General features: G+C 44.3%; 1 protein-coding gene across 2 annotated transcripts in view; it reads left to right on the top strand.

Annotated features, from left to right (window-relative positions):
• The window catches only part of OXR1 (oxidation resistance 1), a 358,052-nt gene that overhangs the window by 162,309 nt on the left and 171,085 nt on the right, over positions 1-24,658 (top strand). For both annotated transcript variants that reach the window (XM_075270242.1, XM_075270241.1), the window contains exon 3: positions 18,207-18,391. In XM_075270242.1, the coding sequence (XP_075126343.1) occupies positions 18,207-18,391 (185 nt within the window). The remainder of the gene's footprint in view (positions 1-18,206; positions 18,392-24,658) is intronic.

The raw sequence follows: 24,658 nt of genomic DNA, 5'->3' as shown, positions 1-24,658 counted from the left end.
ATGGGGACATAATACCGTGTGCAGGGGCCACTATGGGGACATAATACTGTGTGCAGGGGCCACTATGGGGACATAATACTGTGTGCAGGGGCCACTATGGGGACATAATACTGTGTGCAGGGGCCACTATGGGGACATAATACTGTGTGCAGGGGCCACTATGGGGACATAATACTGTGTGCAGGGGCCACTATGGGGACATACTACTGTGTGCAGGGGCCACTATGGGGGATAATACTGTGTGCAGGGGCCACTATGGGGGATAATACTGTGTGCAGGGCTTACTAAGGGACATAATAGAGTGCGGAGGAGGGGGTCGGTCGAGGTCTTCGGCGTCGGTGTCAGTTGGGGGGGGGGGGGCGTCAAAAGTTCGGCCCGCCATTTCTAGTTACACCACTGACCCCGACGTGTTATTACACGCCAATAGGGCACATTTAGTGGGGGGATCTAAACAATTTTGTCTAGGTTTTATACTGCTATCAGTTTATGACCAACTTTCCTCGGTCCAAAAGGACTTTAAGTAGGTTCCAGAATATCTCTATTGCTATTTCGGATGCCAGTGATCAGTATTATTGGCCACCACACTAAGACGTGATTCACACTCCGCATTCTCTCCTATGGTGAATGTATCCGCTTAGTATTTGGATCATCCTAAAGACTATTTCATGCTCCATTTGCAACCTATTCCCTCGGAGCTTAAATGTGCGAAATAAAGCGGAGTGCTTGTGACTTTACAATGCGTTCTGCATAGCCCTCCATTCATTGCGGTATAAATAAACCCGCAGCTCACTTGCAGAATATCCGATACAATTGCATGTAGGGGATGCTGAGGTGTCAGTCGCTTTCGGCTTTGGTTTACGTTTAATAATGCAAATTAAACTTTCAATATAGAAGAAAATTAAATAAAATTAAAAAATTCCAACCTCTTTATCTCAAAAATATCTTTACTGTTCTGCGCTGCATTTGGACATTTGAAGAATTACTAAACTGAGAAATTCATGGCTGTCCCCGGGGCCTTTTCTTCTTCAACAACTCAATTCTGTAATTTTTCTCAGTGCGTCGGTCCCAGCACTGGGGAAGAGAGAGATTAGTAATAATTGACAATAGATGTCAGGCTGTCCGATCACTAGTATGATGTATGGCGTGATATATAACACCTGCCCGGGTGTCTACAAACACTTATATACCTTATAGCAGTGATAGCGAAACTTTTAGAGACCAAGTGTCCAAACTGCAATCCAAAACCCACTAAATTATCACAAAGTGCCAATGTGGCAATTTAAACTTAATAATGTGCGGATCCACAATTGCACACAAATGCAAAATATGGTCATATAAATGGGGCTTTATAGAGCTTTCTGCTGCACAGTGGCCCTCACACAGTCCAATCTGCTTCACATTGACCCCCACACAGTACAATCAGCTCCACAGTGGCCTCCACATAGTATAATCTGCTCCACAGTGTCCCACACACAGTATAATCTGCTCCATAGTGTCCCCCACACAGTACAATCTGCTCCATAGTGTCCCCCACACAATACAATCAGCTCCACAGTGGCCTCCACATAATATAATCTGCTGCACAGTGGTCCCCACACAGTACAATTTGCTCCACGGTGGCCCCCATACAGCATAATCTATTCCACATATGGGTGCCCAAAGTGAGGGCTCTGAATGCCACCTCTGGCACCTGTGCCATAGGCTCACCATCACGGCCTTATAGTATGTTATCTGTATACATATGTACCTTAGAGGTTGGATTCTGTCCTGACAGATACTGATTATCCGTCACATTATTAGATTCTGACTTGTATATGCATAGAATGGAGGGGGGAGGTTACGAGGGGGTGCAAAGATGTGTGTTCTAGATTAAAGGGGTTGTCCACTTTAGACAATTTTTTTTAAACAAAAGGCTTAGGGTATGGTCATATTACCATAATTACAATCCGTTGTTCTCATCCGTCATGGGATAAAAGCAACGGCCATTAACAGTAGTAGAGTGACATACACATCTGTTAACATTGACTATAAACAACATGGCGGACACTTTCTTCTCTTATATTTGTAACTTTTGGGTCCTGTGAACCCAACCTTACAATGGCATAAAATTATAGAATAAGTCATGCTCATTTTCTATCTGATTTCCTGTGATGGCTGGCAGTCTGTGCGTCCTAAATGTATTAGCCCTGTTCTTTGGTGCACTGGAGTGAGAAGATTTATAATACTCATCTTTAGGTAAATATAAAGCTTTTTTATCTTTAATACGGGCGTAGATGGCTTTATAAAAGGGCAATTTGGGACACTACAGTATAAGGTCTATAAGGACCTGTGGGTGGTTTAGCATCTTAAATCGCCCTGACAGATTCCCTTTAAGCAAACATTGCGCAGGAGGCCTAAGTTGAGCTTTTGCGCCAGTGCCCATAATCCTTTAGTTACGCCCACGAGCAATACATGCAAAAAAAAAGAAGAAAGACACCGAGCGCACTAAGTGTAGTATACACTATTAAAAAAATGATAAAACTTGAGAAAGTAAACGACTAGTAGGCCTCTCACCTGATGGGGTTGTGATAAAGTCACAACGCCCCGGGATGCAGTATTCAGGTAAATGATTCTGGTGAGAGTGGCAGCGGTTCAGTCAGCAAGCACTGGTGACCCTGGAAATAAGCAGGACAAGAAATGGAGGCAAGGATCCGCGCTCAGTGGTCGTGCAGGAAAGGGAAAGCTAACACATTGGACCAAACATCCCGGCTGCTGCTGTGTATAGACAGTGAGTGATTTGTGCACTTGAAAAAGGGTTTTTTACAACCCGAAACACGTTGTGCTGTACTGTATTTTATTCCAATAAAGTTGGTCCTACCAACACGATCATTACCTTTCCTGCACGACCACTGAGCGCGGATCCTTGCCTCTATTTCTTGTCCCGAGCAATACACGACAATGGAATAAATAGGCAAACACAATAGTAAAATGTATCAATACTAGTGCAAATGAAACATGTAGCAGATCCCAGATCTTATATTCACAGGACTAGAGCAAACCTAAACCACGATGCTACAATTTCCATTACACCAATTCTTCCACAATGTCTTCAGACTACAAAACCCGGGGAGAGATGTCATGAAATATATCATTTTACGTAACGATAAACATGCTGTCAATCTCAGCATTTTTATAATGCAGCACGTAAGACGTAGAACTTGGTGCAACTCCATAAACGTGTTGCACTCTCGTTGCCTCCTGTCAGCTTGTCGCTGGCGTACTTTACATGTGTAAAATGACAGTAAACTCAGAATGACATTATTTCACCACATTAACCATGCAAATAAAAAGTCGTAAAAAATATTCGTAACCTTCCCGCTACGCATCATTGAATAAACTGCCTATAGTAATGTGAGATATTTATTGTTAGATGACATATTCCTATTTAATACTCAGCGGGCAGCAGCGTAAAGCAGGCACCATTAGGAGCAATTCTACTCTGGTTAATATTACTGACGTTCCTTAAAGGGATAGTGATTTATTGTGGGAATCAAAATTTTATGTTAATCGGATTTGTTTAAATTTAAAAAAAAAAAAAAAATATTTTAAAATGTTGCAATTTTTCACACTGATCAATGAGCCTAATAATGAACTGACACTTCCTGTTCTGTAGAGATCACTTCTCAGCAGTCATCTCTTTATCATCACAGACAGGAATACAATAATAGATATCACATATATATATATATATATATATATATATATATATATATATATATATATATATAGTAGGTAATGTAGGATCCACCATTCACAATAGATCATGGTCATAGTTCACTTCGTCCTCCCTGTACAATGATCACTGCACAGGTCATAGAGCATTCCCACAACACTATCTCATAGAGGTCAATGTGTCCATGGGGCTGCTGTAAAGCATATCTCAATGGAAGGGCCTAGATACGGAGCAATGTGCCTTGGTGGTCCAGTATCTGGCAGGTGAACAATAGTGACTCTGAAAGAACTATGAGTGAGGGAAGGGGAGATTCCCCTTTCATGGCCAGGAAGCCGAAGACTACACTTGAAAGATGTCACCATTATTCACCAGTAAAGTTCTTGAAATGTCTGACCTGGTTTTAGTTTCTGTGTCTGCTACCTGCACGTTATATTCCAGACTTACATCTCCACCAATCAAGAGATTGTTGGTGCCATCTTTTGGAATAGTAAAAAAAATCCCTTTAAAGAGCATATTAGCATAGCCTGCAGATAGATAGGTTAGGGTCATCTGAATCAGAGCAATGACACTCTAGGTCACTTGCATGTTCACAAAAATAGCAATATCTCGGGTATGGAGGTAGTGATTCTTAAGGGGAAATGATCTGATTCAGGTGACACTAACCTATCTATCTGCAGGGCTGGGGTGATATTCTGTGTTCTGGTGACATTAACCTATCTATCTGCAAGGCTGGGGTGATATGCTGAATTCTGGTGACACTAACCTATCTATCTGCAGGACTGGGGTGATATGCTGGTTCTGGTGATACTAACCTATCTATCTGCAGGCCTGGGTTGATATGCTTTGGTCTGGTGAGACTAACCTATCTATCTGCAGTTGGGTTAATATGGTGGTTCTGGTGATACTAACCTATCCATCTGCAGGGCTGAGTTTTTATTCTGGGTTCTGGTGACACTAACCTATCTATCTGTAGCTGGGTTGACATTCTAGGTTCTGGAGACACTAACCTATCTATCTGCAGGTCTGGGGTGATATGCTGGTTCTGGTGACACTAACCTATCTATCTGCAGGGCTTGGTTGATATGCTGGTTCTGGTGACACTAACCTATCTATCTGCAGGGCTGGGGTGATATGCTGGTTCTGGTGACACTAACCTATCTATCTGCAGGGCTGGGGTGATATGCTGGTTCTGGTGACAGTAACCTATCTATCTGCAGGGCTGGGGTGATATGCTGGTTCTGGTGACACTAACCTATCTATCTGCAGGGCTGGGGTGATATGCTGGTTCTGGTGACAGTAACCTATCTATCTGTGGGACTAAGGTGATATGCTGGTCCTGGTGACACTAACCTATCTATCTGTGGGACTGAGGTCATATGATGGGTTCTGGTGACCCTAACCTATGTATCTGCAGGGCTGGGGTGATATGCTGGTCCTGGTGACACTAACCTATCTATCTGCAGAGCTGGGGTGATATGCTGGTTCTGGTGACACTAACCTATCTATCTGCAGGGCTGGGGTGATATGCTGGTTCTGGTGACCCTAACCTATGTATCTGCAGGGCTGGGGTGATATGCTGGTTCTGGTGACACTAACCTATCTATCTGTAGCTGGGTTGACATTCTAGGTTCTGGAGACACTAACCTATCTATCTGCAGGTCTGGGGTGATATGCTGGTTCTGGTGACACTAACCTATCTATCTGCAGGGCTGGGGTGATATGCTGGTCCTGGTGACACTAACCTATCTATCTGTGGGACTGAGGTCATATGATGGGTTCTGGTGACCCTAACCTATCTATCTGCAGGGCTGGGGTGATATGCTGGTTCTGGTGACAGACTCCCTTTAAGGTTAGGTATGAGTTTACCTCATTGTTTTCTGTGCTAGTGTTATTTTGAGGGCTTACAGTCCTCCATAACTTGGTGTAGAAGGTGATGTACTATGTATGTGTTTGCTCTTGACTGTACATATGGAGGAGGTCATTAATCCAGGATGATGCAGGTGCTCTCTGACAGTATGTGATAATTAGACGCTTCTGGGGTGACCTTATGTGGTAGCAGAATACCGGCTATACATAACCATACTTACTGAATGATTTATACGCCACGTCTCTGAGACTCTGGCTGCACACAACGTATTACTGCACGCTGAAGACAAGCATTAGGATATGAGGAATATAGCAAACTGACATTTCCCTGCAGTACGGGAAAGGTCACATCTGTACGGCATTCTGGATAGATGCACATTAACTGTATTATTGGAATAATTTGGCATTTTCTTTTTTCCAAATGCACTGAAGGTAAAAGCTGTAGGTGTGGACAGTATCGGTGGCATTCATGAAAGAGACAAAAACAAGATGTTTATATACGTAAAGTGACATTGTAAGAATTACAGATATAGTATCCATATATTACCTGCTGGCTGACCATGTCCAGATGTGTGCGGCATGAGATGACCAGATGTTCAAAACAATATAGTTTCACAATACTCTCTTATGGGATGCTACTGCTGTACGTGGCCATCTAGTGGTTGTGTTGTGACTTGCAGCCTATCAAAGGGTTTGTCCAGAAATTAGACAAGACATAGAGGATGCCAGAGAAGGTGTAGCATAAAAACAATTCATACTGACTTGTCTCCGGCAGTATCCACCGCTGATGACCATCTGGTTGCACACCGTGCCTTTAGAGTAGGGGCACTAGTGGCTACCATAAAGGTGCTCATCCCCAATGATTAGTTGATTGTACCATGCAGATATTGCCCTTGGTCGGATCCAAAACCTCAGGGTAAGTGGCAACCAACGAGCCACCATGCTGCCCCATTCTGAGCCACCTCTTTTAAGGTCTGCCCTATAGAAGGCATCCTATTATACATTGCTAGGGTCAGAAATACTTATTTCAGAAGCTTAAAGGGGGGTTAAGGAATTTTTAATTGATGACCTATCCTTAGGAAAGGTGCAGATCCATGGGGTCCAATATCTGGGATCTGCAGTAGTGAGCACCACTTCAATTTTGCAGGCCATATGACACCATTAAACACATGGTTTGATAGCAGCTCAGTCCCATTCTGCAATACCAAGCACAGCCACTATATAAATGTACGGCACTGAGTGACGGGGTGGTCCTCTTAGGGGGAGACTTTAATTTCGTACTTGACTCGGCGCTTGACGCTTCTCCCCCTCGGGCGGTTTGCGCACCGTCTCAGCTTCGTAAGCTTCGCTCCTCTCTTCACTCCCACCGCCTTGTGGATGTTTGGCGTCTTCTTCACCCGCAGGGCCGCGATTACACCTATCACTCTCCAGCCCATGGTTCATATGGTCGTCTAGATTTTTTTCTGGTTAGTCATCACGCTTATCCTGGTCCCCGTCTGCGCAGATCGGCTCGGTTCTGTGGTCTGATCGCGCTCCGGTCTTCCTCTCCCTTGCAATCCCGGGCCTTTTTTTGCGTCCCTTTAATTGGCGCCTCAACGATAATCTTCTCAAAGACGCGACATGCCAAAATGCAATCTCGGATACTATTCGTAATTTCGAGGCTGACCATGCGCAGGATCTGACTCCCCTCCCGGTGCGATGGGAGGCTCTTAAGTGCGTTCTCAGTGGAGTTTTTATTCAGCATGGTTCGCGTCTCAAAAAAGAACGGTCAACCGGGATAGCATCCCGTCTTGCCCGCATTCGTTCTTTGGAACTTGAACACAAGCGGACTTTGGCATCTTCCACACTCAATGAACTTCTCAACGCGCGGGAAGACCTCCGCTCTTTCCGGGACGAGATCTCTATCCGCCAACGGGATCGACTGAAAAGACATTTCTACGAACACGCTGACAAATGTAGTCGCCTCCTGGCTAGACGCCTTCACCCCCGACTTTCGACGACGTATATCCCATGCGTTCGGGACCGCACGGCGCGTCTAGTACATGACCCTCCTTCTATAGCGGGCGCCTTTCGCGAGTTCTTTCATGACCTATATAATTTGAAGGGGCATTATGCCGATCTGGACCCGGAGACTGCACTGAATAAGATAAGGGAATATGTGGCGTCTACTGCCCTCCCTACTCTAGATGCGGATGATAGGTCTGCCCTCGACTCTCCCTTTACTGAGGAGGAGTTAACGGAGGCTATTCAATCGTCCCCTTTAGGCAAATCCCCGGGTCTGGATGGTTTTACCCCTCGTTTCTTTAAAACTTGCAAGACCCAGGTGGCCCCTGTAAACAGGCAGATGGTAAAGTGGTAGAGGGCAGGTACATTCCACTAAGATGGTTAGTATCTACAAGGTGACTGGCTGGAGTATGGGACCAGGAGTTAGGTGTTGTTGTAAACTCAGGCCGATACTCCAGTCCTGGGTTTTGCTGGCTGACTCAAGTGGTCAGCTATAAAAGCACTGAGGTTGCCCATGGGAAGGGGGTGTGGTCGTCTCTTGGAGGAGAAACCTGTTGTACACACTGCCCTGTGTGTGTCTGGAGGATAAAACCTTAAAATTCACCTTGTGTGTGGGTGAGGAAAGCCTGAGGACTTACCTTCTTTACATCCTGAAGTAAGGACTGTTTTGTTGTTTAATTTTTGTACCCTGCTGAAGAAAGCTCCTTTATGTTATCCTTATGCTGAAGAAAGCTGTTTTTGATTTACATTCTGTGGACTGTGTGAACTGCCTCCAATAAACTGACTACAACTGAGAGCTAATCTCCTTGCCTCCGTCTGCTTGACCTAGCAACTTACCTTCTCTGAGGGTCCCGCATTTACACCCCCTTTCTCCTTCGCGTGTTTAATAGCCTGGATGCAGAAACTCCTTTCACGAGCCAGTTCCTTTCTGCTTCAATTGCGGTTCTTCCTAAACCGGGTAAGGATCCCCGATGTTGTGCAAGTTATCGACCTCTCTCCTCAACATAGACATTAAGCTTTATGCAAAGCTCCTGGCGAATCGCCTTTCCCCTCTGATGCCTCGCTTGGTTCACACTGATCAGGTGGGGTTCATCCCAGGCCGTGAAGCCAGGGATAACATTTGCAAGACCATTTTAGTTACCGGTGCCGCGCGCTCCAGGGGTACTCCTTTGTGCCTTTTATCTATCGATGCCGAGAAGGCGTTCGACCGCGTCCATTGGGGCTTTCTGCGTGTTACCCTGGAACAAGTGAACGTTGGTTCTAGTTTCTTGTATAAGGTCCTATCCCTGTATGGCGATGCATCGGCGCAGGTCCGTGTTAATGGCCTATTATCCGACCCCTTTCCTGTGCGTAATGGTACTAGGCAGGGTTGTCCCCTATCTCCTTTACTTTATGCTCTTGTAATGGAACATTTGGCGGTCACGCTTCGATCTTGCTCTGATATCTCGCGTCTTCCACTGGGCCGGTCTCAGGTTCGCCTAGCTCTTTACGCTGATGACTTATTGCTTTATGTTGCTCAGCCGCGTGACTCCTTTTCTGCGATCCTCGACGAGTTCCGACGATATAGTAATGCCTCTAACTTTAAGGTTAATCTTTCCAAGAGCGAGGCCCTTAACATCTCCCTCACACAGTCGGAGGTTCTACAACTAGCCGCTGATTACCCCTTTAAATGGCAGCCTAGCGCTATTAAATATCTGGGTGTTCAGATCCCTGCTGACTCCTCTGCCTTGGTTGAGTTGAATTACCTCCCTCTGCTCGAGAGAACTGCAGTCGATTTGCGGGCTTATGGGTCCCTGGGACTTTCTTGGTTCGGCCGCATTAATGCTTTGAAGATGGACGTCGTGCCCTGGTTCCTTTACCTTTTTCAGGCCCCTCCGATCCCTGTGTCTAGGCGTTTCTTTAAGACTCTCCAGTCGATGTTTGGCAGATTTGTTTGGGGCTCCTTGCGTAGCAGAATTAAATTCCGAACCCTTTCCCGTCGCAAGACTAATGGGGGGGCGGGACTTCCTGACCCTTTCTTATATTACCGCTCGGCGATTTTACTCCGTCTCTTTGACTGGCGTTTCCGGGCTTTGGATAAACAATGCGTCTCCATTGAGGCGGAGCTTCTCTCTGCCCATCGCCTCTCTCCCGTGGATCCCCTCTCACTTTCGGCCGGCTTTGACCCATGTCTCTCCTCTTTCTTCCCACTTCCTGTCCACCTGGGATTCTGTTCGCTCCTCTCTCTCCCTGGCCAATGTCCCGGGTCGCCCGACCCCCCTGTTTCGGAACGGCATGTTTCCCCCCGGCCGCACCGCTCCTCGTTTTCTTTGTTGGTCTGCTTCTGATGATGTCCGTTTGGGGTGCGTCGCCAGGTCCACTCCCCTACCTCCTCTTAGTGTACTACAGGCATCCTCCCCCGACCTTCTGTTATCTTGGCTAGAGTATAATCAACTCGCTACGTTTCTTCGTCGGTTCTCTTTGCAACCCATCCTCTCCGCCGCCCCGACCGTCTTGGAGTCCGAATTTCTTCGCTCCGGAGTGCCGACTTGAGTTCTTTCCACCCTCTATGACATTCTTTTAACAGCTTCTGCACCCGGTCTCCCTCCCTTCACTAATGCCTGGGACTCTAATTTGTGCTCCCGCTTATCTGCTGCTGATTGGGAATGTTCCTTTCTGTTGACTCACAAGCTGCCTTTGCCCTGTGGTGCACAGGAGAAAAACTATAAAATCTTATCTCGTTGGTACCGTTGTCCGACCCTCTTGCATCGCATCTTCCCCTCTGTGTCGGACGAGTGTTGGCGCTGTGGATCTGCTGTGGGATCTTTCCTCCATATTTGGTGGGACTGCGGAAAGATTCAGGAGTTTTGGTTATCTGTCTTTTCCCTGTACTCTAAGGTTAGTGGTCGTTCTGTGTCCCCCTCCCCTCAACTGGCTCTTCTCTCTCTTATCCCTGGTAAGATTTCTAGGGTCAAGGGTGACCTGCTACGTCATTTCCTGATGGCTGCCAGAACGGTCATTCCACGCCATTGGCGCAGTCCGGTGGTTCCATCCTTGTTGGAATGGCTCCAGGAATTCCTTCTCATTAGGAGGATGGAAGCAATTGTAGCGGAGGATCTGGTGGATTCATCTAAATTCGAGACCCTCTGGCGGCCGTGGATCGCGTTTCAGGATTCGACTGAGTTCTCTTCACTTTTCCCTTAATCTTTCTTCTGGTGTTTCCCTTTTTGGAGTTCATGGGCGTTTTTCGTCCTCCTTCTCTTTCCTTTCTTACCCTGCTCTTCACTTCTATGTTGGCTGTTGTTTTCCTCTCCCCCCTTTTGTCTCCTGTCCTCGTGGTGTTTTGTCCTCCCCTAGTTCTGTGTTGTTTTGGTATCATTCTTGGGGCCATGCTGTGTCTGCTGATGCTCCTTTTGACTTGTTTTGACTTGCATACTGCTGGCACGTGTGCCTCTTGTTTAGCCTGTCCTGGGCACTGTTTTGCCATTTTGTAATGCTTTGTGATTCTGCTTCTTTATTTTGGAAATTTCAATAAAATTGAGTTTACACTTAAATGTACAGCACTGTGCTCGGTAAGTGCTCACCTGGACACTGCAGCCTCTTCAAGCAGATGGCCAGCTGGGGGCTTAGGTTTCCTCCCGAGTGAAGAGACCCCTTCTATTATATCTATGGGCACATTTAGGACATATGGACTGGTTGTCTTGATAAGAAAACTAAATGTAGGATTCCAATAATAAATGTTAACAATACATGCAGGGAACAGCTTAATGGGGTTTCATGGCCTTGGCCAAATAGACAAGTATGAGAGTCTGGACCCACTGGTACGCCGCTGCACCAGTCCGACTTTCCGTGAGCGCCCATATATCATATAAAGCAGACATAGCATTGTGGTTGCCTTTTACAATCCAGTTCTAAATGTTAATCTATCTGCGTAAAACTGTAATTTGCAAGTAATGAAAATAGCGAGGCCGATACTGGAGGAATAACATCATAATAATAAATCCGTATGTGAACTGGCATAGTAAACTTCCCACACATAGCGTGTCTAGACGAGATGAAATTCTGCAAATTACTAATCATTAATCGTGGAAAATAAGAACATTCATTCTGAGAAATAACAGAATTTCTAAATGAAATACTAGACGATACAGGGAAATAAATGCGGATATTATGGGCTCGGGGAAGCTGGGGGCAAAAGACTGAACAAATTGGAAAAAATCTCAATGTGAAGCGATAACTTTCAATTTCACCAAGAAATGTTATTGTATACGAGAGATAGGCTCTGCATGGGAGGGCCCTGTAGGCGGGGGCGGGGGATAGGTGGAGACAGCACCTCCCACTAGGGGCCCTAGAGTTAGAGAGCAAAGCGAGGAGAATATTGGTGTCCCCAGCCTACCCTTATCGAAAGGGGTCTTAGTAGAATCGATGAGGTTGATACTTTAGCCAGGTTTTTGTATATAGGTTTGGATTTTGCAATTTGGATGAGGCAGAGGGATATTTGTGTAGGGGTTGAGTATGGAAGGCTAGGCAGGCCCGAAGATATAGAGAGCACCCTCTTCCATATAGAGAGGTAATACAAATGGCATTGTATAGGTGGGAACCCGTTATTTGTAGGGCAAGGGGATGACTGTTTGAAGGGAACTCTAATAAAGTGTAATAAACCTTTTGGCCTTTCCACTGGTGCTTGAGTTGTAACCCGGAGAAAGAGAATAGGTAAACCTGACACCAGTCAAGTGTCGTAACCCACAGCTTAACCTTTGGTGACCCTATGCTTCCATATTACAAAGTTGCATAGTGTATGCGGCAGTTTACTGCCAAATATTTCAATTCTATTACCTGTAAAAACTCCCGTTGTCAGTGATATCGATCCTATAACAGAGAAGACAGCAGTCCTATAAATCTGTCTGCACGGTGCGGATTTAATCTCTGACACAGCAGGACATAACAAGGCTAGGTTCACACTACTGTTATATAATGTCCATTGCTCTCATCCATCACAGGACATTAAAGGGGTATTCCCACGTCGCATACTCACCAGTCTTCACTGCTGTAAAATCTTCTTTCTTCCTGGTTTCTTGTGTCATTTGGTGGGTGGGGTTTCACATGCAACCTGCCGTTTAGCTCCGCCCCCAAATTACCGTGTAGCTCCGCCCATCACATAGCGTGATCCTATGGGGCGGCTGAAGGGCCTGTGATGTCATCAAAGGTCCTCAAAAAACACTATAAGCACAATATTGGACTATGAAGTACAGGCAGGAGCAACTCCATTCTGCGTTACATACAGAGACTGCCTGTCTCTGCCATAATGAACACAATTTAATTAGCTAGCCTGATAACTGTGAGAACAGAAGATGAGTTCAGAAATGAAAGCAGCTCCACTTCCCTATCTGAGAGCAGGACCTAGGTCACGTGGTGCAGACACAGTAATAGCTAGAAACACAAACTCGCTCCCTGCACTTAGCCCCTCCTCCCTCCCCCCTGAGAGCAGGCAGATACATCACTTGACTTTTGAGCAGATAAGTCAGGGCTGTGTCAACAATGAATTGAATAAAGTAAGATAGTGGACAAACAAAGCAGTTTTGCTGAAGCAGTGTATTTAGGAAAAGTCTTAAATCCACATTAACAAGCAGTATAGATAGGATCCTTGTGATGGGACAACCCCTTTAAATGACAGATGCAGGAGGAGACCCCTTCATCAGGTATCAATGGTATCAAATACAAGATGAGGGGGCTCCGTCTGTGCCCATTACTATGCTACAGTTAATGTCTGTTGCTGTCATCCTATGACAGATGAGAGTATCAAACAACGGTAGTGTGAACATCGCCTAAAAAATTTATTGGCGACTTGGTGGCTTTTGAGCAGGTCACCGAGCATGTCCACAACACTCCCTTGATTACTATGGGCAGAATAATATAAAATGCAGAACTCCTATTATTATACTGAAGACAGAAAAAAATTGGATCATTGGCAGTAGTTGATGGAGACCGTCAACTTCTTCTCCTTCTGCCCCTGCACATTGACTAATGTCTATATCACAGAGCATGCCCACTACATACCCAAACAAGTCAATGGATCATTCTCTGACCAAACCCATTATTATAAAAAAAGGGCAGGACTACCATAACACGCAACACTTTTATTAAATAGCTGCAGGCTACAATGACAGAATCAAACCATCGACTATATATAATCTTAGCCCCTCCTTCTTCCATTACAGAGCATGCCCACAACACACTCCCATAGAAGTCAATGGTTTGCTCTTTAGGGTTGTCCTGGAGGTTGCTATAAAATCTATTTCCAGATCTAGTGTTCACAGCTTAGAACAGACACTCTAAAAAAAATGTCCTCAGTAATAACATAAAGAATTTTATTTTTTTACATTTTTTGTATATTATTTAAATATTATGAAATAATGCAATTTTTTTGTTTTTATTTTTCTATTACAATTTTTTTTAATGTTATAGAGGGAAAAAAAAAAGACAAATTCCATAAATATTTGATTTATTGGAAAAATAAATCCCGAGAGCAATCCACCATTCAGATAGGTATCAATGGCCGCGGCCTGAAAAATGAAAGGGGAGTAAGATGTGTCCCCTAACATTTATTTATCACACGGAAACAGTCTCTAATCACATTCCTCCCCATAAAAGTCACCCAATGGCATAAATCTTCCTTCTCCGACCCTTCATAAATCGTGGCGGGCTCCTGCCATCCTGAATAATGTAGTCTTCTAATTCTCCTGCCTTACAAATGCTGGGCCAGATATTACCAGTCACGTCACAGGTCTGGAGGAAGTCGAAGAATCATGAGTGATGTCGCTGGGAGAGAAGACATTACGAATCCGCAGATATTATTCACAGGGAAACCAAACTCAGCCCAGGCACGTTTCTTTCTCCCGCCATTGAATTGCTTGTTTTTCTTCATTTACTGTGGTTATGGTTTACGTCGCCATCAAGGATGAGAAATGAATCTTAAGGAACTGATAGACTAGCGGATGATTTAAGATTAAAGAGCAATTCATATCCCGAGGTGGATGCAGTCAGGCAGCCATGATGATAAGGCATTACGGAAAGTTCTAGAAGAAAGTGACGCAGCTTGGAGAAGAGGCACGAGCAGAAGATTCTGGGTCTCCATGGTGTCTTCTTATGTGTAAGAGCCATTTGGACCCATTAAGGGGCGATCACACTATTAAGATAAGATAATCCTTTAATCATGGGGAAATTCAGTAATTCTTAGTACTGCTAGGATCTGTTACAAAATGTTAATTATAGACACTAACAGATCCGTCACTTTTTTTTCTAATTTGTTTGTACTGTCTGATTGTACTTTCCTGTACGTGATTAAGGAGGTGGCCATCTTGCTTAAGCTTCCCCTCTGTTAACAGCATTTAGTGATATGCTTTACAGCACAGTCATGGCCATAGGCAGCTATAGTTTGGAGCTGACTCATTAATGTCTATGGGTCGCTCTCTACTAGGGTTGAGCGATCGTGTTCGGAAAAGATCGGATTCCGATTGGCGATCGAGAAAACTTCACGATCACGATCGGAATTCCGAACACGATCTTTTTAGGTGGGATCGAGATCGGTGATTATTTCCCACAATGCTTTGCTACTGGCCAAGCATTGTGGGAAAAGCTAACAATTTAGCCTTCACACTGAGCGGAGTGTATATTCAGTGTGAAGGCTTCGCTGCGGTTCCATAGGAATGAATGGAAGCAGCCGGCATACAGCCTTAACCCCCTGCGCGCCGGCTGCGTCCATTCATTCTAATGGGAGACTAGCTAACATCTCTATTAGCTACTTACCTGAAGAGATGGCTTGTCCGGTGCTTGGTGTTCTTGTTCTTCTTTGCCTTCTGCCCCACCTCCCAGGTTAGTGTTAAAGAGCTAGGAAGAAGGCGGGGCATGTGGCTTAGGAGAGTGTGGGCAGGTACTGGGAGGGGAAATGTCACGTCTCCCCACCCTGTACCCGCCCACACTCTCCTAACCTGGGAGGCGGGAGCAGCGAGGCGAAGAAGAACGAGAACACCGGGCCGGACCAGCCATCTCTGCAGGTAGCCATCCTCTGGCTACTTAGTGATTAAAAAAAAATCACTTCTAACAATTAAAGCGTTCAATTGTTAGATTCCATGCTGTATAGTGAATAGGATTGTTTTTAAAATCCGATCTCTGATTAGTAAAAAAAAAATCCCATTGACTTGCATTGGGATCGGAATTGGGATCAAGATCGGGTTCGAATGAAAAATGATCGGAAATCGGATTTCAAAATCGATCCTGAAAAGTCAAGATCGGCTCAACCCTACCCTCTACACGTACTCAGTGCATGGAAGGGAGCAGATAAGCTGTGACATTATCTATTGTCAGTAATGGATGTAATGATGGATCAGTGGTGTTGTCTATAGAGGTGTTCTCTTTCATTGCAATATTTTCTGTGATATAAATGAGGTGACTGCTGCAAAAAACCCTACGGAAATGACAAATGATAGTTTATTAGGCTCACGGCGGGTTCACATCTGCATCCCGGTCTCCACTTTCAGGTTTCCATCTTCTGCCATCAGGAGACAGTGTCCTCCCGTGAGTGCCCGTGAGCGTTTTGTGGTCTCCGCGGTGTATTTTTTTTTAACCAGACACAAAGTCCTGCATGTCTAGACACAAAGTCCTAGTGGTCAGACACGTATCACATATTCTATGCAATGGAGGTACAACACTTTTACATCCTGCCTGGTGCATCTGAAGCAGATTATTTGCCCGAACTCTGTGATTTGTCTATTTCTAGATCCAGATATTTGCTAAGTAAACTGCTATATGTAATGTGATGGTGAGAGGCGCCCCCAGCGCACCCCCCGGCTAAGTGTTTATCCTAAATTACCTGGTAGGAGCATTTCTCTCCGCACGCGGGTCCGCGCCACATATTTTGGTCATGCTCAATTATTATGCCATATTGGCACAATGTAATCAAATTAATCAAATTTCCGGAGACAAGCAGCCAAATTAATATTGTACATTTTGTCAGCGGCCAGATGCTGCCTCTCAGCTGCCTGGAAACAGGAGGCTACACATCACCCTCCTCCGAGAATACGAGCACTCCAAAATGGAATTAACTAGGTAATATTGATGAGGCCTGGTGTCAGGATGCCCAGGAGAAGGCTGGTAATGATGCCTGGAAATGCAGGGTCAGAGCATCCCAAAGTCCTAATAACTAAGTCCTGTCTGCATCACTGCACACTTATTACCTATTAAACATCTCCTATGCAGGCAGTGTATACTGAACTTTACTGACGTTCTTCCTCTCTGTACACTTGAGATCACCAGGTCCTTGGAAAGAGGAAGCCCCAACAATGATCTGTTTCATAGTATTTTACTGGGGTGCCAATGGCTTGTCAGTTGTCACATACTCAATGGTGGCTTAAGAGTTATCTTGGCCCAACATAGTAAAACGCAGCAAAAAACGCACAGCTGGCTGTATTGCACAGGCGCTGGCAGACGTCAAGAGGAGAAGGAGCCGGCCACAGAGAAGGAAGTGATATCTCAGGCCTGGAAGATCCGGACAGGAAGACAGGTAAGTATGATGTGGTGGGGGATTGAGTTAGTTAGCTGGGAAGGGCTAGCAGTGGGCGGACTAGCTAGGGAGACTGGGAGGGGGTGGGAGTGAGAGGAGGAGTTAGTGTGAGTCAGTTCTTACTGAAGTGCAATGCATCATGGTAGTTGTAGGATTTAAAGAACAGGAAACTATATCAGTAAACAAATGCAGAGGATACCAGGAGCTCTCGGAGACCCAGAAATCACTCAAAACACTGCTAAAAGGTAATTAGGGGCACTTGATGACCCATTAATAACACTAACAGACCTTTGTTAAAGAAAAACATTTTCCCTGGAAAACCCCTTTAATGCATTAAAAGTCATGTTAAATTTGGCTACATTTGTATTAGGCTAAGGCCCCACATTTTGTGGAAATGCAGCAGAAAAAAACACTACTTTGTATAATAATTCATTAATCTCATCCACACATTGCAAGAAAAAAAAGCTGCATTTTCGAAAAACACAGCATGTGATTTATTTTATTTATTTATTTATTTTTTTGCCCATCTATTCCCTATATATTTTTAAGGGGGGAAAAACAAAAAAATTCAGGAAAAAAAATCAATGAAAAATGCTGCGTTTTTTTACTGCCTTTTTTCCCCGCAGCATTTGTTAGTTATGTTTTGCTATATGAGGCCTTAACCTTGTAGAGATTTTTATGAGTTTGCTTTGTGTATTTTTATTACCATATAAATTCCTTGCTGGTTGCACTCCAGCGATCATCTGTAATCTGTGAGGGGAACTGAGCGGTAAGGATTCAATTTACCCACAGCACCACCACTGGTGAGATGAAGCATTACACAGCTTGCATTGAAAATAGTAGGTTACAGGACAGGACAGGTCCTCCAGAGTGACAGACACTCTCCGCTCCGACCACGAAATGAGGTTCCTGATGCCCTGTATTCTCTCCAAAAGGGCATATATAAAATGGATTTCTAACCTGGACAAACCCATTATCTTTCATTATTTTATGACTTTTTAGCTTCTATTCTTTGTACTAACCAGTTCCCTATTATTTTATATTCTTATGATGATGTCATTGATATTAAAACTTTTCTATCAACAGGTTGAAAAGAAAGTCCCAGTCGGTGGACATTGCCTCCCCGGGATATAATCCTATGACTGATACACCCCCGCAAGCAAGTAAACCACCGCTGGTTAGTAAGACTATCTCTGAAGAAGAGCACAATACCGCAAATTCTCAAAAACGTCACCCAAGGAGAGGAGAGCTGAAGAGAGGCTACACCATTGGTGAGTCCTTCCAAATATTTTACTGAGAGCACACTCCAGTGATTTGTTTTTACGTACTGTACTATATTGTCTAGAAGAACATCCCCTCAGTAGTAATAGTTGTATATTCAGCGTCTTTCCTTATCCTGCTTTCACCTTTTTCAGTAAATCACATGATCACAGTGTGACTTGGTTTTTCTAGCATGGGTTGCTGTGCAAACAAGAGGACTCTCTTTGTTGTCTATAGATACTATTGAGAACTATCATGTGACCTCAGATTCATCAAAGTCCCAACCCCCTGCCCTAACTCTGGTTCCTATAGTCCCTTCTCTCCTATAGTTCCTAAACTTCCCCTTCCCCTTCTCTAACACCTGCAGCACACCTAATGTAGTGTATTTGATATTGTGTACTAAGTGTCCTGAGGGCCTGTATGTAGGTGAGACAGGACAGTCACTTAGGATGAGGATGAACTCACACAGACATACGATTAGAGAGCAAAGAATGGACCTCCCGGTGCCAAAACACTTCTGTAATCAAAATCATAATATGACCCAGGATATGAAGATCCTGATACTAAGAGGAAATTTCAGAGACAGAAAAGATCGCCTCATATGGGAATTTAAACTTATGACGACCCTTTGCACTCTCCAACAAGGTTTAAACAGGGCCCACGGTTTTATGGCCTTTTATAACCACTAGACACCACGTCACTGATCAAAGAAGCCATAAACCCAGAGAACTTTCCTGCGAACTGATATATATGTGTTTTTTTTTAAAACTGTTTATGTTCTGTTTTCCATCTATTTTGCATCTAACACTCCATTTCTCTGTATATATATGCCTACCTTCAGACATTGTGTTATACCATCCTGATGAAGGGACCTTTATAGTAGTCCCGAAAGCTCGATATGTCATCAAAAAACTTTTTGAGTTAGCCATTAAAAAAGGCATCAACTACTGAGGACTTCTCTCAGAAAATTTCTTTCCTTCTCTAACAGTCAGGTCACCATGTCCCCATTGCCTTCCTCGGTTTTATCAGTTAGTGCAGCTTGCAGGACCTTTATCCTCACAGTCTAAGGTCCTGGTAGGTATATGTTATCATCTATGTATTGCTTTACTGAAGCAGAAAACAGACAAAGGAACTAGCCCTAGACATGGGTGACAGCATCAGCAATAACATAGTTACATAGTAGATGAGGTTGGATCAAGACATCAGTCCATCAGGTCCAATCTATAACCCTACAGTCCCCTATAGTGTTGATCCAGGGGAAAGCAAAAAAAAAAACCATGAGGCTTATGCCAATTGCCCCATAATGAATCTACTGCAATAGTGACCTAACATAGCCAAAATGCGTGAGCGTTGCTTTAGGAAGAGTCATGTGGAACTTCATATACTCTCAGGGGTACTGGTTCTCTTTTGCAGAGATTTTGGTTTAGCAAATCTTACAAGCAATGCTTCTTGGGAAAAAGTATGCAAATCATCTCTCCCGTTTCTCTACTGCCACCTATAGGTAGTTCTAAGTATCTCAATAATTAAAGAGCTTTCAAACCTGTAGGTGGCTGTACAGAGGCAACTTCCTTCCTTCTGGAGAAGAGAATTTGGCTCCTGCTTCTGTTTTATCACAACTTATGAGTGATTCGAACTTAGAGAAGACACTACCGGACTATAAGGGAGACTCGGGAGATGTCTAGTAAAAAAAAATTATTCATTTTTATAATTTTTTTCCATATAGCCTACTTTAGTAGCTGGAATCTATACTTTAGTTTTCATCTTTCAGCTTGTCGTAACCTTAGATATCCCCGGTCAGAGAACAAAAAGAAGCCGCTGTCATGGCCGCTTGATAAACATCTATTATGGACACTACGTGAGAATCTGTAATGACTTTGCCCATTAGGAGAATGTCTGGGGAGCTGGGATGTGAATGAAGGATGTCGGAGCCCACGTGCTGTGCAGGGAATTAGACTCTGCCTCTTCAACAGTCTAATCGGAAAGGCCGAAGGTATTTTGGATGTTAACGTTTCAATCCCCCTCTCGCAGCATATGGCAGAGCGCTCAGTCAACAGGTGCCATCATTTACAAAGGTTACGAGGCAAATGTCACTCGGATCCTGTGCAAATTACAAAGTCCTTATTTCTTGCAGAGGCTTTTGCATTGAGAACGTAAACGGTATCTTATTTATCCTATGAGGGCAGATTATAGACACGCTGTTTGCTAACACTCATGCTTTTTATGGGACTGATAGGTGAGTTGGACTGCACAAGAAGGAGACTTGTATGCCATTTCTGTATAAAATCGTCTTTTTCTATTAAAGGGGATGTGCCAGCCATACAAATGGCAATAAGCAAATATGTGCAGCAACCCATTGGAGGAGTCTGGGAGTTGTAGTACTTGCAGCAGTCATGGTGGGTAGAAACTTGACAACTCCAGCTCTCCTCCTGGGCTGAGGAGGCTGCAGAATACCTGATGGTGGTGGTAGGGTTTCCCCCAGGGCATATCCTAGTTGTCAACCTTATAGAGCCTGATGGAGGTTGGAGTGCCAATGATGGTCAGGTGTAAGACTTAAGAGACAAGTGGTTTGCAGAAACAGGGTAACTTGAAGCTTTTAGTAGAGGTGGAACCAGATAAGACAGCATCCAGTTTCTGGACAAGTATAAGTTGGTGCTGAGTTAGCTTTTGGTACACCCTATTGGTAGTCGTTGTCTCCCTTACTGATCTCTCTCACAAAGTCTATAAAGTTTCTACACGTTCCCTCTGTGGGGTGTAGAGATCACTAGGGTTACCCTGTCTGTCCTGTGGTGCACAATGGGTTATAGCTCTGAGGCCCATATAACACCCCAAATTCATATCTGGCACACTCCTCTCCGTAACATAAGCTGAGCAGGGATAACTCCCATCTCCTGAACCATGTAGGACAGAGATAGCTGGGCTTTCTCCAGGATAGCCTGACGTCTGGCTCATTCTTCCCTCATATTTATCATTCCCTCTCTTTTCAGAGAACGGGGAAAGACTCTTAGGGTAAGTTCACACTGAGTTTTTTAGTCAGGATTTTGAGGCCGTATTCGCCTCAAAATCTTGACCAAAAAGACAGCTCCCATTGAAATCAATGGGAGCCGCTCGGGAGTTTTTTCCGGAAGCCGCCTTGTTCCGGCTCCCGGAAAAAGAAGCGAGGTGCTCATTCTTCAGGCTGTTTCACCTCACGATTCGGCCAGAAGACACTCCCTCCTCCGGACTAGGACCACTCATCGGGCCTAATCCAGAGCGGAGTGCGTGGCTGGATGCCAGTGCAGTACATTGGCTTTCAGTCGCAGCTACCTGGCTTTTGGATCAGAATCTGAGGCAACCTCTGCTTCAGGTTCCAATCCAAAACACCCGCCTGAACTTACCCTAACATTTCTCTTTCCAGAACTCTGTAGGAAGAGGTGCCAACTCCAATTATGTACATGCAACAGTGCAAGCATGTAATAACTATAAAATATATAAATATACAAATTAACGGCAACCTCTTTGTAGAGCGCCCTGTGGGATACTACATATGTATTTTAGAGTCATTGTGTAAAGTATTACAATCGTCTGCATGTAATAGCACCACCTGCTTTTAAAAAAATGTATAGCTAGTAAGGTTCTGCTAGTCAAACATAGCCAGTGTGGCCTGCTGGGGGAGCAGTATATCAACCAGGGACAGAAATAGACTTGACAGGCTGATCAGGAGGGCCAGCTCTATCCTGGGGAGCCCCCTGGACCCAGTACAGGTGGTGGGTGACAGAAGGATACTGTCTGTGGTGACCTCCATGCAGGAGAACAAATGCCACCCCATGTATGGGACCTTGATGGCACTTGGCAGCACTGTAAGTGACCGTCTGCTTCACCACAAGTGTGAGAAGGAGCTATCGCAGGTCCTTCCTTCCAACTGCGACCAGGCTGTATAATCTACATCAGACCAAGCGAAGATCACTCCGCACAGAGAACTAATGATTATGACTATGAAGTCTTCCTTCTTTCTTCTTCTGTTCCTTAGCTGCTATGGACTCCTAGTATATCTTCTCTTCTCAGCTTATGTGTGTCCTGTAATATATTACTGTGTATTATCCTGTATCTGTATTACTATGCTGCTGTAACATGCTGAAATTTACCCACTGTGGGACTATTAAAGGATTATCTTATCTTATCTTAGAATACAGTACAGCTTCTGCTTTCACTTCTATGGGAGAGGCTGTAATTACATCGCACAGCCACTAGAGATCAGATGGCTTGCAATGTAAACAGAAGGGATCCCAGCACCGTGACTCCTTCAATCGTTTGGGTTCCAAGTGTCAGACCCCCACTGATCTTTTGATAGATAGATAGATAGATAGATAGGAGAGAGAGAGAGATAGATAGATAGATAGATAGATAGATAGATAGATAGATAGATAGATAGATAGATAGGAACACTATAATGTTCCTAATTTCTTTAAGGGACTACTTTAATGTTTTGTACATGTGAACCTTCCAGTACAGACAGATTTGCGATACATTTGTCCAAACATTCCATCCATAGTCAATGCCGGCAAATACTGACCCCTTCCATATAATCCCTGTAATGCCTCTCCATGGTACAGTCTGCCAGCGGGTTCCCGACTCTTCGGAGGTGACATGTTTGCTTATAGCAAGTTCATGGAATACAAAGTGAGAAATGATCACAGAAATGTGACTTAACAGCCAGGAGCTCCGCATGTAATAGGTCCCAGATGTGTAATAAAATCCTATATACTTCAAACCTAACAACCACTTTTATGTTTTCCATTCCCTTAGTCCCCGCACAGAGCTCCAGTTGTTGCGCTGTTCACACTTTCAGTACGTAGAATAAACATATTCTTGCTAGGGGTGAATATATCATTTCTTGGTGCATTCTGGAGGAGCGATAATGGGAAATTGGTGGTTGTGATTTAACAGGTCGCAAAGAAATGGTTTTACTTATCCCATTTGTAACTTTCCTAAAATGATTTTGCGGCTTTGCTAAGTGCACATTTGGCAGCCACAGTATACTACATGATAGCCACAATACCCCCATAACAGCCACATCACCCCTTGTACATGTTACAAGACCATCTTGTCAAGCATAAGGTTCTTGTCAGTCACTAGTCCCAATTACAGCTACATTGCTTCTATGCGAGCCACAATATCCCATAAGAGTTGCAATAGTCACGGCTATCAATAGGGTTATATAAGGGAAAATGGCGCAAATTGCTGCAATACTTATCAAAATAGAAGCCTTGGTAGCCACAGTATCCTCCATGACAGCCACAATGCACCCTATAACATCCACTTGACCCCTTATATATGTTACAACATCTTCGTGATAGTCACAATGGCTCCTATAAAAGCCACATGGCCCCATGCCAACCATTATGTCTTTGTTGGTCAAAAGACCCAATAACAGCTACAACGCATCTCTGCCATTCACAATAGTTCATAAGAGCCACGATAACCCCAAGATAGACTCCTTATGCCAATTACAAGGATTAAAGGCTAGTTAAAATATTACGGCCCCATTCACTGCTGTCAGTAAGCCCGAGGTGCAAAACAGACAAATATAGGAGTTAAGAATTCCTTGCCTTTGTTAGACGGGTCCCTGAACAATACGCAGATCATAGACGGTGATCAGTATATGTGGGGTTAGCTGCAGTGCCAACTACAGGAGGAAGTAAGTATTACACGGTGTCCAGTCAATCAATGGATTGCGGATGTAATGCAGGACAGGACAAGAGCGAAAGAAACTCTCTTAATAACTGCTCTCCATTACATCCAAGATATAAGGATCCTGGACGGAGGAGTCACTCTATTAAAGGAGAATTTTCCAAGTTTACAAATGGTAGGGGATACCAGGCCAATGGAGGTGGTGGGCCAAACCACTCCAACTCCTTTATCTTCCCTCAGTCTAACTACAACTTCTACTCTTTTATAAATAGCCATGGTCTGATAGAAGCAGTAAAAATCCTCAAATTCATAAAAAAAAAACCCTGCAATTGATTTTGTATGAAAGTAAATATGGAACAATCTAGCCATCTAATAATTATACAACATTATTTATTGTATAATCTAATCTAACTTTTTTCCAACTCTGACTCCACCAAAAACCTGTTAGGGAATTGCAATAGGAGCAGTTTTCCAGTAGCTGCTGGTGAACCCTGGGGGGAGGGGCACAGAAGACAGTGAGCCCTAAGCAGAATTCCCACCATTGTCCCTTCCTGCTTGCCAGTCCTATCCTAAGCAATAGGCGGAAACTGGTCGACGGGCCCTTCCTATAT

Source organism: Leptodactylus fuscus, chromosome 4, assembly GCF_031893055.1.
Source record: "Leptodactylus fuscus isolate aLepFus1 chromosome 4, aLepFus1.hap2, whole genome shotgun sequence".
NCBI classification, from domain to species: domain Eukaryota; kingdom Metazoa; phylum Chordata; class Amphibia; order Anura; family Leptodactylidae; genus Leptodactylus; species Leptodactylus fuscus.
The sequence above is the reverse complement of the archived record's forward strand: the minus strand, read 5'-3'. Positions and strand labels throughout refer to the sequence as shown.